The following is a 14,487-nucleotide window of genomic DNA, read 5'->3' as shown; positions in this document are numbered from 1 at the left end:
GATCAGTCAGGCAGGAAAACCTGGAAAGAAATGGAACCAAAAAAGTCCTATGCCACAAAGAAAGTTTTGCTTTTTTTTTTTTGGTTAATGACAAATCTCTGCTTTAAAAAGATGTACATTTTCATCACTCAAGCAGCTTCCTCAGCTTTGTGGTGCAGTGTGTTTGTGCGTATAAATGAGCTCGTGTCAGACAGTCTTATGACATAGTAAAAAGCACCCTCCCCATCCCCCTCCCTTGCTCTCTGTCCCACACTTCCACTGAACTTGCATGCTGGAGTTTTCCACGCTTCCCCTGGGGCAGGCTGACTACACAGATCTCAGCTGTCTGAGAGAACAGAGAAACCCTGCAACCATGGCCTGTTAGCGGTCGTCTCGAAGGGACCCACTTCTATCCAAACATTGACTTTACTCACTCAGCATGGAGAAAAGTTGTGAATGAAACACTTGAGAGGGTGTTTACAGATAGATTTTTTTTACAGTTGATGTGGATATGCAGTTCTGGGTCTGTTGAATGGACTCAGACTTTATTTAAGAATTGTTTTTTTGGCGGTTTCATCCTAAGCAGACAGAAGTAACAGAAAAAGTTTGTGCTTCAGTGAAAAGCTCGACTCAAGCACAGCTTCCTCAGGGATCTACCTTCTCTTTGATGGCTGCAGGGTTGAACTGTATATTTGACATATGTTTTGAATGACTCACAGCTTTTCTCCTGTGGATGTTGAGGAAGAAAGAAAGCGCCCTTCCTGTGTTTACCCGGACTGTAACATGTGGAGCCATAGACGGCAGCTCTGTGTCTGGCCGAGAGCTGGCCAGCAGTACATAGATAGCACCGGGCGCCCACTTTAACGCCACACCTGCAGAAAAGCTGACGCTTCTCATTCTGTAATGTAGCGGACAAGTCTGCTTACTAATGATATGACGGTTATTTATTTTTCTGCAGGGAAATTCTCCATAGATTGCTCTCAGGTGAACTAACAGAACTGGCTTGCTGCCAGGAGAACAGAATTGTGGTATTTCATGCTGGTTTATGATGTGTCCTCCCTGTTAACACCCAATGGTGATGCTATGTGCTGCTGCTGTGTTGTAGGAGTGAGGAGGCAGAGTTATGTATGTGGGCAACCATCTTGACAGTTCTAATAATGGATTGTGCCTTTAAGGCTGGTGTATGCTTGAAAGTAGCTGGTTCATATGAATTATTGTAGGTAAAAGTGCTTATAGCTCTTACAAATGGTAGGGCAGAAGGCTCAGTCATAGAAGGGGGGATAAGTGATCAATTTTGAAAATCATAATTGCGAGCACAGTCTCTCTTTTAAAGGTGTATATGCTGTTTAAGTAGTTGTGTGGAAATGGAGAGAGTGTTTGATCGTAAGGGTTAAATTACTGCACAGTTCCTCACCTCTGGGTATACATTATCACATTATCAATATGAATGTAGTCTCAGATGCTGTTCAGCAAATCTGACAAACACTTTATTTGAAGAATACTGACACTCCAGGGCTCAGCAGAAATTGGCAACCACTTTTAAAAGTTAGTGTTGATCCTGCGCCTTTGTAGAAAGGTACTAAACACTTGTCGCTACTCAAAATATCATGATATACTGCTGTTGGTCAGACTTTTATAACCGCTTTTACTCAGTTTTGGCTTTTTGTGAAAATATCACAGTTCATCTGTAATTTTGTGGAGCGATGGAGGGATATTGTGACGGTGCCGCTGCCAGCCTCAGTTGTTTATCTGAAAATTGATCAAAGAGGAAAATAAATTACAACTGCCTCCCTTTGAGATCCAGTTTCACTTTTTCCTGCTTCTCCAAACATTGTGGACTGACCGCACACACTGTGATGAAATAAATATGATTAACGTGATGTCAAGTCTTACCCATGATTTTCACATTAAAACCATTATTTATGGTGTGAGTGTGTATGAGTTATACATGAGCTCGCTCTTTTAACACACTCCTAGATGTTTTAGTAGTTTTCTCTGAGGGGCGAAGTTTGTTTGGGTTTGTCTTGTAACATCTGGCACCTTCATGAAACATGGTTTTACAACCCACCACAGGCATCACAGATACTGTACCCACACATGCACCAAATAAATTGGATAATTACACCCCAGACTGCAGCCTGATTTCCACAGTATGTGGCAGATCGTTCCCTCACAAGGGGAGGGCTTAAAGGGTTAGACAAGTTTAGGAGACGAGTTATAAAGAGCTACCAGACAGAACCCAGATGTGTATGTGTGCGTCAGCTTTAAAGAAGTGTGTGGTGATGACAATAGCAATACTACAGACAGAAGAGGATTGCTTGGATTGTGTTTTGTTATAATTGGACATGTGTGTGCTGTATGGTGATGGGGCCTCCGAGGAAAGCGGGACAGCGTCTTGCCAGGCAGACATGCTGTCATCAGCAGATATTTAAGTCGGCAGGAACAATGGGGCTGGGTCTCTGTCTTGTCTGTCAGTCACTCCAGCATGCAATCATCCAGGAATGTCTTTCTTCTTCAGACGGCAGAGTAAGAGGTGGAGAGCACTGCATTAAAACAGGCTTGTTAGCCGGACTCACTTTTCATGTAGTCAGCAGCGTCTTCCCCTCCTCCCTGTCCCCCTGTTTTCATGTGAACGCAGGCTTTTGTTCACAGAGGCTTACATATTAGTCTCAGTTGGAGTGCTTAAAACGACCTTTTGTCTTAGAGAAAGAGCTGATCGTTATTTTATTAAGGGAATTTAAAAATCCATTAGGCTTTATTGCCATTTAATTTAATATGTGATGCCAAAGCACGATTAAATTATGAAAAAATAAGGAGGGAAATTAACAACAAAAAAATGTTAATGATAACATCACCTTTTTAACACTCTCTTAAACATTTTAGTATCATCATTTAATTATGATTCATGCTGTAAAGATGCAAACCTCTCTCCTACGCACACACACAAACACACTGCCTCATTCCTCTGTCTTTGTGATGTGTATTTTTCATTATTTTTCATAGACCAGAGCTGAATTTTACAGCTATTTTTATTGTCTATTCTGCTGCCAATTCATCAATTTATCATTAAGTCTATAAAATGTTAAAGAATTGTAAAAACATACTCATCACAGTTTCCTAGAGCCCAAAGTGATGTCTTAAAATTCTTCTTTTTTCTAAACAACAGTCAAAAACCCTTCATTTGCTATCATAAAAGACAAAGAAAAGTTGCAAATCTTCAGATTTAAGAAGCTGGAACCAGCATCAGACATTTTCTGGTTGAGAAATGACTAAAATGATCAATCTAGTTTGAAAATAGTTGGCAGTTAATTTTCTTTGTGTCCAGCAAATACATCAATAATGAAAGTAATTGTTGTCTGCAGCTGTATGTCACTCTTTTGCCTCATCGGTCTTGTCTGAATTGTGGTAGTGTTTCACCAGAAAAGTGCACTTTTTTGGGAAACTCATCCAAACCAAATTTCTTGACCCAGAATTAGCTTTGCATTCCTCGTGGGTTGTAGCTGTATAAAGGGACTTTTAATGTTTATGTGAACAACTCAAAAAGTGGACAATGTCTGCCCTATGAGAAGACTTGATGACCCTCTTTTGCCAATTTCCCTGTCTTGTTTTGGTTTTAAAGACCTTGGCAAATGCTGGGCTAAGCACACCGGATTCCTTCCCTCTGGTTTGGATCATGTAGTCAAACTTTGTGCTTACCCAGCTGAGCTCTGCTTCGGCACAGCAGTCAAAATTGCTAGTTTATACAGAAACCTACACCTACCTACACCTATTTCGGGGCTCTAGTCTGCTAACGCTGTGTTTTTTCCTCCCGAAGGTGGTTGTGGTAGCTGCTAAGCCAATAGAAGGTGGTTATGAAGCCTGGTAAATCTCTTCAGGGTTTACTTCATTTATTTTCTTTATTCCTTTTTTATTCACTTGTTATTCATTATCTCATTGAGTTTTTTATTCTCAGGATGAAAAGCTTGTCTGACTCCCTCTGCCATAAATTCATACTGTAATCTTACTGTGCATCCTTCCTCAAAATTAGTTAAATTCACAGTATCCTCTTTCCCTCTCTATCTGTCTATACAGTTGATGCTATCAGTCTGTACTGTGCTCACAGAGATCAGTAACCCGACACATTCTACTATTCAGGAAATGCACGACCATAAGCGAATGGATCGTTGTGGCAACGACCCCCATGACCCAGCAGTGTTGTGATAGTCTCTGTAGATTGGCTGGTAGCAGATGGTGCCCGATTGTAATCGCAGTGATGATGATGATGATGGTGATGATGATGCCATACATTTAGACGAGGATTAATTCAATTCAGTTTGGGTTCCTCCTCTGGCTCAGACCCAAACAGTCGGTCAACAGCAGGAAGGGAGAAGAAAGCCACAGTTTACTTTGAGCGGCTAATAGGAGAGGAAAAAATGCTGACATCGCAGTAACGTCATATGAAGTGTGCTTGTGAAGCAGCTCCAGGCTCGGTGGCTGGCTCTATTGTATGAGGATCCAGCTCTGATCCTGCGCTGTTGAAACACTACACGGCGGTGGAATTCCCCTCTCGCTGTGAACAGTTTTTTTTGGGGTTAAAAGTGTCTCATTTTAGAGCAGCCTCTGCTAAAAACAAGAGTTCTCGCACTTAGAGGGGGCCTAGAGGACATCCGAGTGGAAATGTGTGAAAGTGATCATCAGTCGTGTGTGTGTGTGAATGATTTAGAGCTGTGCTTCTGTTGTGTTCAGCTGGGATTGGTTTATTACCCCGCCTGTCTGCCCCCCACTTGTCTCGCCCCTTTCCCCCCTCAGACCACTCTCTGCAGATTGAAAGGGTCTGTTGGAGGGTGATACTGCCTGATTTGCATGTGCGTGTTTTTGAAAGCGAGGAAAAACCTTGGGTCAATGGGTGCTGTGATGTCTGTGTTGATGTGCGTGTAAGGCTTCTGCTGGTCAGATGGATTCACAGGCTGGTTACTGACGTTTTGTTGAGGTCAAGTAGAGGCTACCAAGTTGACAGTGGAGCGTTTTAATCACTGTAACATTATTTTATACTCATAGGAAATGACACAATGTGCACCAACGGTCGTCAATCAAACTGTGACTTAACTGCCAACATCCAATACTGCTTTTTTCCTCAGTTTCTTCCGGAAGCAGTTTCACCACCATCTGCAAATGTATTACATTTTTTGAAGCAGTTAGTAGCTCCTCTATTTCTCTTTTGCACTTGCATTGTGGGACAGTGATGTTCATCACCAGCACTCCCCCCAAATCAAGCAGATTTAGTGCTTTGAACACACTCGTAGCTGGGAGCATCCCAGAATAACTTCACTTAAAACGTATTTGGAATAAGAGGTGATACGTTTTCCTTCACATTTTGGTGATTATTACGAGGTTAATAAAGGTTATCTGACACAACCAGTAAGAAGAGGTTGCATAGTTGCAGTGTACTGTACAAAGCAGTTACATGCTATTGAGCAAAACACACAGCTGCCTTCTGTGTTGATGGAGCATATGCACCAAAAGCTTTAGTGACCAGACTGCTATAAATCCTCTGTCTATTTGGCTTGTCTTACTCCACAAAAACATTAACACTACTGCCAGGAAACCCAGCTGAGTTGGTCAGAGTGCTGCGTTTCTGTTTACCTCCTCCTTTGTCAGATCTTTGTATGTTTTGAAGTTTAGATACCATGCTTGACTACAAGAATATGTGACCTGCGTTTAACCAATATTTAAGCGCAGACGGCCATGAACAGTAAGGCATGTCACATTACAGGACATCTGTTGTGTCAAACAGACACAATTTTGCCGTTCTCTTTGAAAATTCTGAATCAAACACACACAGACAGTCTGGTATTGAATTGATTATGTGCACCACTCAGCTGTTAAACTCCGTTGCATGCTTTGACCTCAGTAGCTCACCCTTGGTTGACCTCACATCCTCCACGCAGAACACACTCACAGCATCAAATAATCAATAAATAAATCACAGTTTCAAGTACATTTTATTGGCTCATTTTTTAATTACTCTCTGCACTGAAACTTTTTGTCCAAATAGATGATTTATCTGTCTTTTTTTGGGGCCCCAGAATCATATACTCTATGATTGCAGATCCACTATCAAGCCTTTTACAGTCTCACAGAAGCTCAGATACAAGAAGATGTGCTTTCAGTGCTGTTAAGGCTTTCGCTCTGAGTATTGAGAGTATATTTAACACAGAGCAGAGGGTGGTATCAGCTCTGGTGAGAAAACGCGTAGACTCGTCTCCAGTTACCTTTTTAAAAGTCTTTGTGTGGTCGGGTGTAGACAGAGATAGAGATAGAGCGGCTGTATTTCTCTCACTCTTTATCTCTGCGTTTTATTTTGAAAATGCACGTTTGACAGTATGCAGACACGCATGGCTGTGTGGGGTCTTAGCTGCAGTCAGGGGAGTCTGTCTGAGCCAGACAGAACTAATGGGATAATGGCATATGTAACAGATGAGACGGTTAACAGGAGCTGAAGGAAGTAAAACCACAGCAGTGTAAGTCTTACTTTTACTCAGAGGAACAAGGAGCTCCTGGTTGGCTTCTTTTAATTTGCACAGTTCCTTTGGTGAAAAACATCACATTTTATTTTTAGCATGTGTTACTTTTACGAAGCACTGCTGCTGTCTGGAAGTGTAGCTGTAAGGACACACGTATGTTGGGAAAAGGGTTGTGATTTACCACTCTTTTGCCTTATTGAGACTACCAAACCCAAATCCTTTTTTTTTTTTTTTTTAAAGTTGGCAAATAAGCATGCAGTGCTTTTATAGAAATCTGATTTCAAGGTATCTTTTGCATCATCGCAATGAGAAACACAACGACAACTTTATATCCAGAATGACAAAAGTGCATCAGAATACATTGTATAACAGCCTCCTCTGTTGTAGACTTTTTCTGGTCTCTCAGAGGAGTTCAGCACTGCAAATTGACAGCCAGATTGTTTTTGACGGCCGAGCTGATGGATTGGAAAGCTGCGGCACCAGCATCAGCACCAGCAAGTATCCCAGTAATCCAAGACAGTTAGACAGTGACTCAGCATACACAATGCCAGGACCTTGAATCTGAAGTAGCTAAATTGAATTCGGCCAGCATTTATATTATTTATGCCTGTGCTTTTCCTACTCTGTCTTGTCAAAATTTTCTGTAATGGGAAAATTGTGTGTAGGTTGGTGATTGTCAAACTAACTTCAGCCTGGTGTCTAGATTCCAGTGCAGCTGTGATTTTATTTTTTAACACACATTAGCACCTTATTGTTACAGATTAGGCAGTTTGTCTCTTCTTTTCCCAACTTGAAAATCTCTGTGCATCTTATCCCGTAAATGTCATTACTAGATATTTAAAGATTCGCCTCAGTCTATGATGCCACTGTGGTTAACCTTGCAGATGGCGATACACTGGAATAGAGATAAATGCAAAAGGACAGATGTGTCCTTCACTTGATCAGACAATTCTAGATTGGGCCGGCTTCATTTGGATATTTTTCCCCCATTATCTTTCCTCTCCACTGACTCCATCCAGTGAAACTGTATACCCCAACAGACTGACTGGTTTCCTTTGCCACACTTCATAGGTGGCCCCTATGAGCCACCATTGATAGCAGAGTGAAAGAGCACAGTGTCAATGTTCTTGTCTTTTCTCTGAGCTTCTTCTTCTGCCTTTCTCTCTACTAGTGACACTTAATTTTCCCTTCAAAGTCGCTGACTCCTGTCTTTGTTCCTTTTGTGTGTATCTTTGCAAGTGTGTGTGTGTGTGTGAAATATGACTCTGGGGAAAACTAAGTGCTGAGTGCTTCTTCCACTCTGTGATAGCAAACCGCTCATAACTTGGATATTAATACAGCACCGATTTATGGATTTAATATATTTGTCATTACATCTAGTGTGTGTGTGTGTGTGTGTGTGTGTGTGTGTGTGTGTGTGTGTGTGTGTGTGTGTGTGTGTGTGTGTGTGTGTGTGTGTGTGTGTACAGTATGGGTGTGTGTGTTTTGCAGCTGAATGGTAGCCATTGTGTGGTTTTGTTTTCAGAGGGTCAAGGGGGTCTGATATGTGTCAGCCGACCCGGGGAGCAGAGCAGGGAAAAGTGGCGCCGGCTTTGGCCCGGTTGGGCGAACGTACTTAATAAAGCCCCTAAAAACTAATTTCCCCAAATCCCCCTCATCCCGAGAGACTCCCTCACTCATCACTTCTACAGTGCTGCATTGTCTCAGCTGGACTTTCAGTGTTTTTTTCTGGTTAGTGTGTAAGTCTAGGCTCAATGCATGTGAAAGGGTGTGTGACTGTGGTTATTCATAGGTTTCTGTGTGTGTGCCCGTGTATGTCCTTCATGTAAGGGACCTCAGATGCTCACTGCTCTTGTCCTACAAGCTATTATACTGATACACACACACACACACACAAACTAACACAATGACTGACGAGGGAGCGCAGGTCTATTCTTAGCTTTGCCTTGAATAATTCATTACTTGCAGCCAGAGAGGAGATGGCATACAGGCACGTGCTTGCGCACACACACACACAGACACACACACACACATACACAAACTGTACCCACCACAGGGCGGAGGCATGCCTTCAGCCGTGGACAACAAGAACACCAAACAATATAATTCAACTCCATGTGATCTCAAAGAATGACATCAGAGTTGAATTGACACTCGGAGCAGTGTCAACTTTACAAAGGTCATATACAGGTTTACTGAAAAGCTGTTGCATCAGAGTACTTACCTGGTTCTGTACCTCTGAATGGCAGCCCAGTCGACAAATCTTAGCTTTGTAGGTGGGATTAAAAATGGGGACTTCATCCTCCAACATTTTTGGGAAATGGCGTCAGAAAAATCACAATTGTGGATTAAATTGACGTTGCTGTACAGCATGTGTTAAGGACAATTTAGAGAGATAACTACTGAATGAATGAAGTGGAATGAAATGGCAAAATGAAAATACATTATATATTCAGGTGTTTCTGTTACTGTGGTCGCTTCTTGTTTGTAAGATCCTCATCTTAGGGAGCAATGCCTCTGAATCTTGTGTCAGATGGAATAATAGACAAATTAATTCATATATCACCATGTACAAAATACCTTTTATGTGATAAATTTAACAGGGAAATTCCAGTATTTTTAGACCTGGGCCTTATGTTTACATATTTTGGTGTGTAAATGACTAGGTGCAAAAGGCTTTAGAATAGGAATTAGATCACCATCACCAAGACATGGGCTGCAATGTCTACAATGTAAGCCTTAAGGGCAGCTTCGACTGTCAAAGTAAATCCACTAAAAGTGCTTGTTTTTTAAAATCCTTTTTGTTTGACCAGAAACAGCCGCTATATCTCCAAATTCACCAGACTCCATTGACAAAAAGAGTAATTTTATCATTATAAAACACACTTCAACTTCAACATCCACAATCTAAATGAGTTATTCTATTTGTGTGTCTGTCTCTTCAGGCCTTGGATGTGGACCGCAGTGTTCTGTACAAGATGAAGAAGTCTGTGAAAGCCATCTACACGTCTGGTCTAGGTGAGTCATCCTGTCTGTCCTTCATTTTTTCGTTTCCTCATCTTTTTGCTTTCACTTAAGATGTTCTCAAGCTCAATTTCATGAGCTAGCCCTTTTTTGGTGTTGAACTTATCAGTCAATTAATCTATAATTTGTTATATATCTTTTATCATTTTCATAATTTATTTATGACTTTGAAATGAAAAAAGTCAAGAATTTGGGGACTTTTTCCTGCTGCTGCACAGACTAAGAAAGCAATTTTAAGACATCACATGGAGCTGATTCTTTATACACAGGATAATTAGTTTCATTCAAAAATCTACAATAGATTGAAAATGATTGAAATCGTTAATTGCATCTCTAAAGCATCTGCTCCACTGTCTTTGAGGCTGAGGTAGAGTAGTCTTTTTTTTGCCACTGCATGTGTTATTACCATGCTCATTGTGGCTGTCTGTGCCAGTGTTGGGTGTTTCCAGTGTCTTTGTTTGGCCTGCCTGACAGAACCCCGCTGAGAGAGAGAGAAAGAGAGAGAGCGAGAGAGGGTGAGAGACCTCTGAACAATGTGCTGAGCGTGTTTTTTTTTCAGAACAGTGTGCGCTCTGTTCAGACCAGAGGGACAGCTGTCTGATCCAGACCCCCAAAGGAACAGCTGGGGGAGCACACTGTGTTTGTGTGTGGGTGCTGAGGCATGGACATGTTTTCACTTCACCTCACTGTTAAACATGCATTCACATACATACATTTAGCCTTTTTTGTGTGTCTGCCAGACTCTGATCCTCTATTCTGTCATCCCGTGACATGAAAGGCTGATTGCGCAGGTGCACATTAATAAGATGAACTCGTACAGTTCCCCCTGCTCCTGTTGTTGATGAATTACCTTCATTTGAATCTGTGTGGTTAGTGCAGCAGGGTACACGTCTGAGACCTGCAGGTGTTTCAAGGCAGTTGAGATTTGTTTTCATTGCGAACAGGATTATCTGCTGTAGGAAAAACTAGGAGGAAGCAAATGAGCCTTTTTGACTTAGACAGTAGAAACACTGTTTTGTCTGTGGAAATGCCACTGCTGTATGGGAAGCTAACATTAACTGAGGTCACCTTGACCTCTAGCATTCAGGAAAAGCTGCCCAGACGCTGATCTGTTTTGAAAACAACCGAGATGACTCCATGAAGAACTCTGTTTTATGCCTGTAGAACATGAGACAGAGACATGTACATGGATAAAATCATAACAATGATGATGTATGTTCGAAATATCGAATGGTCTGCTGTTTTTAGCTCATTTTCTACAGACACTGTACACTTAAGGCTGCAGGAATCAATATTTTTACATTAACATGTGTAATGTGAGAGCTGTTGCTCTATTGATGAACCCACAGAGAATTATTACCTGACTCTGCAGTTCCCCTCAGCTCTACTGAGCATTTCAGCATCTTCCAGCTTATTGTTTGGCTTTATGGTCTGCTGCTTTACTGTTTTAATTTACTCTCCAGTGTTTTCTAAAATAGACTTTACCTGGGCCAGCCTCCAAGGTTTAGTAACAGTTTTAGCATCCGTCTCAGAGAACGACGGCATCAACAATTGATTAACTAGTAGACTACCTGCCCTTGCTCTACCCCGGTCATTTGACTTTTTATGCACACAGAATGCAGTGAAACTGCTACTTCTTCCGAGGAAGAATATGAAAAAATATTGCAGTCAGAAGACCCTCTTTGGTGAAGAATCACACAGCTGTTCTTTTTTTGATGTTGTGTTGCGAATATCGTGATATTCGATAATATCTACAATTTGTAAACACACTGTAAAGGTCCATTTAAGCAAATAAGAGCTCCAATATACATGTATACTCTGCAACTTGATTAAATCAGCTGTAAACAGTTGTAATATTTGGGCATAAATATTTCTAAAGAAATAATCTAATTAATGAAAAGTTCCCCAAATCTTACGGCTAAGATTAAATCCTACATTGGATTGCAGAAAGGAAATGACCACATATATCTTACTGTAGATGGTGACATGTAGGAAAGCAGTTGTGTTAGAGCAGCTGTGGTGTGTTGGAGAAAAAGAGTGAAAGCACAGAGTTATATGAATGTTTCTCAGAGGGGATGCAGGGATAAAGCCTGAATAATGAGACACAACAGGGAGCCTCAACAGAGGCTGCCTCAAAATTCAGAGAATGCATCTGTGGATGTCGAGCCCAAACCCTGCAAGGATATTTTCAGCTACGACTTGAGGAATAGTAATGAGGGGAAGATGGAGGTTTGGTCAGAAAGGTGAAGAAAAATAAGCAAGATTACAAGAGTTACCACACTCTGGAGAACCAGAGGGTCTGAGCAAGCAATATAAGCTTGTACCAGAGAGTAGGAAAAAGATGAGGGGAAAAGAGTGAAAGAGGTGCAAAAGAAAAATACAGGAAAAGCTGCATAGATGAGCGAGAGAGCCCGGTGTTGCTGCAGGGACCTGTCAGGTTGTCAGCTTGTGGGTTTTGATGAATAAACCAGCAGCAGCATCTCAAACCCCCGAAGAACCTGGAGCTGATGGAGCAGAGCTGCTAGGACAGGCCTGCCAAAGCTGCTGAACAGATAACGACTCGAGGCAAACGAGTGAACACTGAGTTCCAGCTGTTTCACCTATAGGTGAGCAGGATGGAGCCGCTGAATAATGCAGCACTCGGCCGATGTTGCATCAGGAAAATGCTGAATTCGATGGTGTCTGATCTGGCCATGTCCTTTTGAATCGCTGCTACACACACACAAAAACGCACTCATTTCTCCCTGGCTGCCAGGTAACCAAGAAAATGAGACTCCCACAAGCTCTAAAGTAATTAACTGCATGGATGTCAGAGGAAAAAGACCTGAGGAGACACTGAAATAAAGAAGGAAAATGACTCAAAAAGACAGCATAATGAATTCATACAAAAATAATTGGATAAATAATGCAGCCATTTGCTTTCTGATTGATACCACTCTTATGTCTATAGGAGCTGCATAGCTTAGCTTGGCTTACCTTAGCATAAAGACTTATAGTACGAGGAAACAGCTAGCCTGGCCCTGTTCAGAGGTAAAAAATCACCCCAGCAGCATCTTTAAAGCTCACGAATTAACATGGTATATCTTGTTGGTGTATTCTGTACAAAAAGTTGTGGTTTTCCGAGGGCTTATCTGCGTACTGCACTATTTCTTACCTGAAGCAGTGTCTTCCTAGGAAGCTTTAGAGGTGCTAGTAATCGTATTTTTGGTCTTTATTTCCAGTCTTTATGCTACGCCAAGCTAACTCATATTTAATTGGCACGAAGGACAGTGGCATTAATCTTCTCATCTACTGAAACCGAAAATAAGAGTTTTCACCAAAATGTCAAACTATTCCTTTAATGATCCTTAATTTCTTCTATCACACGCCCTGTAATTCTTGATCCCTGTCTTCTGTGTGTTAAAGTTAACTACACGCTCTTCTCTCAGTGCTGGTGGCCATATTAAGTGACCGTGGAGTCCAGATTTGTTTTCATAGAGTCCGTAGAGAGATATGGAATTGATCTGAGGTCGGCCGCACATTGTGTTGGTGATCATCTGAGCGTCAGCCGACCAGGCCTGATGGAGCCGAGTGTAAGGGAATGAGTGTGGGAGAGACAGAGAGAGGAAGCAGAGGCCTGCCTGCTCTCTGATGATTAAACCCTGTCTGTGTGTGTGAGAGAGATGGAAGAAGCTGCAAAACAAGCCTTTGGGATGTTAGATAATCCTCAGCAGACGCCTGGAAGCTGTATATTATGTTTTTTTTTCCTGTGTGTGTGTGTTTAGGGAGGGGAGATACAGTAAAGAATGTAGTGCACAACTGGGTATTATCAGGCCACTTGTGTCTGCTGTAAAAGTGTGTGTTTATGTGTGTGTTCACCCACGTCAAGGACTCTGTCCTCCAATGAACACAAGGTCATCGTTTTCTGAGGTCAACACACGAACCACTTGGGGCCACACTACCTTTTCATACATTTTTTCTGGGGTCTGAATCTGTATTATATTTAGTTTTTAAGATTCAGAAAAGCCCACACACAAAGTGTCGTTTACAACGAAAAAGAAAACGGTCATTTGAATCAAAGTAGTCAAATGTGAGTGTAATAATAGTTTCTCTGTGAGCTGACGTTTTCTCTTGAAAAAAAACGTCTACAGTGTCCCACTTTTATTTAAGCACCAATTAGTTGGCAAGCTCTCGGATACTAATTAGACTCTTAATTAGTTATTTTCTGAAAGACAAAGCACACTGGTAATATCAACCAATGGAAGTTGTACGGTGAATGCTACAGTTGTCTTTATAGAGTCCTCAAGATCAAGGTCAGCAGTTCCCAATCTGAGGGGTCGGGATCCCCACAATAGGTCTCAAGATCAATTGGAGGCATTATGAAATCAGGGTTCAATGTTGTTGTTTTTTCACTTGCCCGGTTGGGGAAGTCTGTTAGAAATCTAATAGCCCTAAGTCACATTTTACTCGCCCCTATACAAATAGTTGTTTTTTCTATTAGAGGTTATCAAATAACAACAAATACTAAAATTAATTGTCATGCTTAAGCTGTATTTAAGTAAATGAATCAGAACAAGGACACATTGTGTCATAGATGCAAAAACATACTTGCATGTCGAAAAAGTTCATTCTTTTTTCCAGGACAATCTCAATTTTGCTTGAACTTAGCTCATAAACGTGTTTACCTGCAGTCATTTTCTCTCGAGGACCTGATCAGTATTGAGCATGTGCACAGAGAGGAAGCGAGATGACTCACTCCTGAACTCTTCATCATCAGTTCTGAAAAAAATGATTCGTCCAATCGGGCAAATGAGTTACTAGATTTATTAGCCCGACATGGCATTTTACTTGCCCCTGGCAAGCTGGCAATCCTTATTGTTGAGCCCTGGAAATGGAAATATAAACAATAAAATCATATTTCTGCGGCGCAAAATTCAGCCTATTTTTAAAACTCTCCTTTTAATAGTAGCTTTTTTCAATTGTACTGATTATGAGGTAGAAA

General features: G+C 41.4%; 1 protein-coding gene across 1 annotated transcript in view; it reads left to right on the top strand.

The window, feature by feature from the left end:
- Positions 1 to 14,487, top strand: part of asap2a (ArfGAP with SH3 domain, ankyrin repeat and PH domain 2a) — a 58,544-nt gene that overhangs the window by 11,678 nt on the left and 32,379 nt on the right. Inside the window, exon 2 of the mRNA XM_073483717.1 lies at positions 9,428 to 9,500. Within this exon, the coding sequence (XP_073339818.1) occupies positions 9,428 to 9,500 (73 nt within the window). The remainder of the gene's footprint in view (positions 1 to 9,427; positions 9,501 to 14,487) is intronic.

This window comes from Pagrus major, chromosome 16 (genome assembly GCF_040436345.1).
Source record: "Pagrus major chromosome 16, Pma_NU_1.0".
In the NCBI taxonomy this organism is placed as follows: Eukaryota; Metazoa; Chordata; class Actinopteri; order Spariformes; family Sparidae; genus Pagrus; species Pagrus major.
This window is presented reverse-complemented; position numbering and strand designations above follow the sequence as displayed.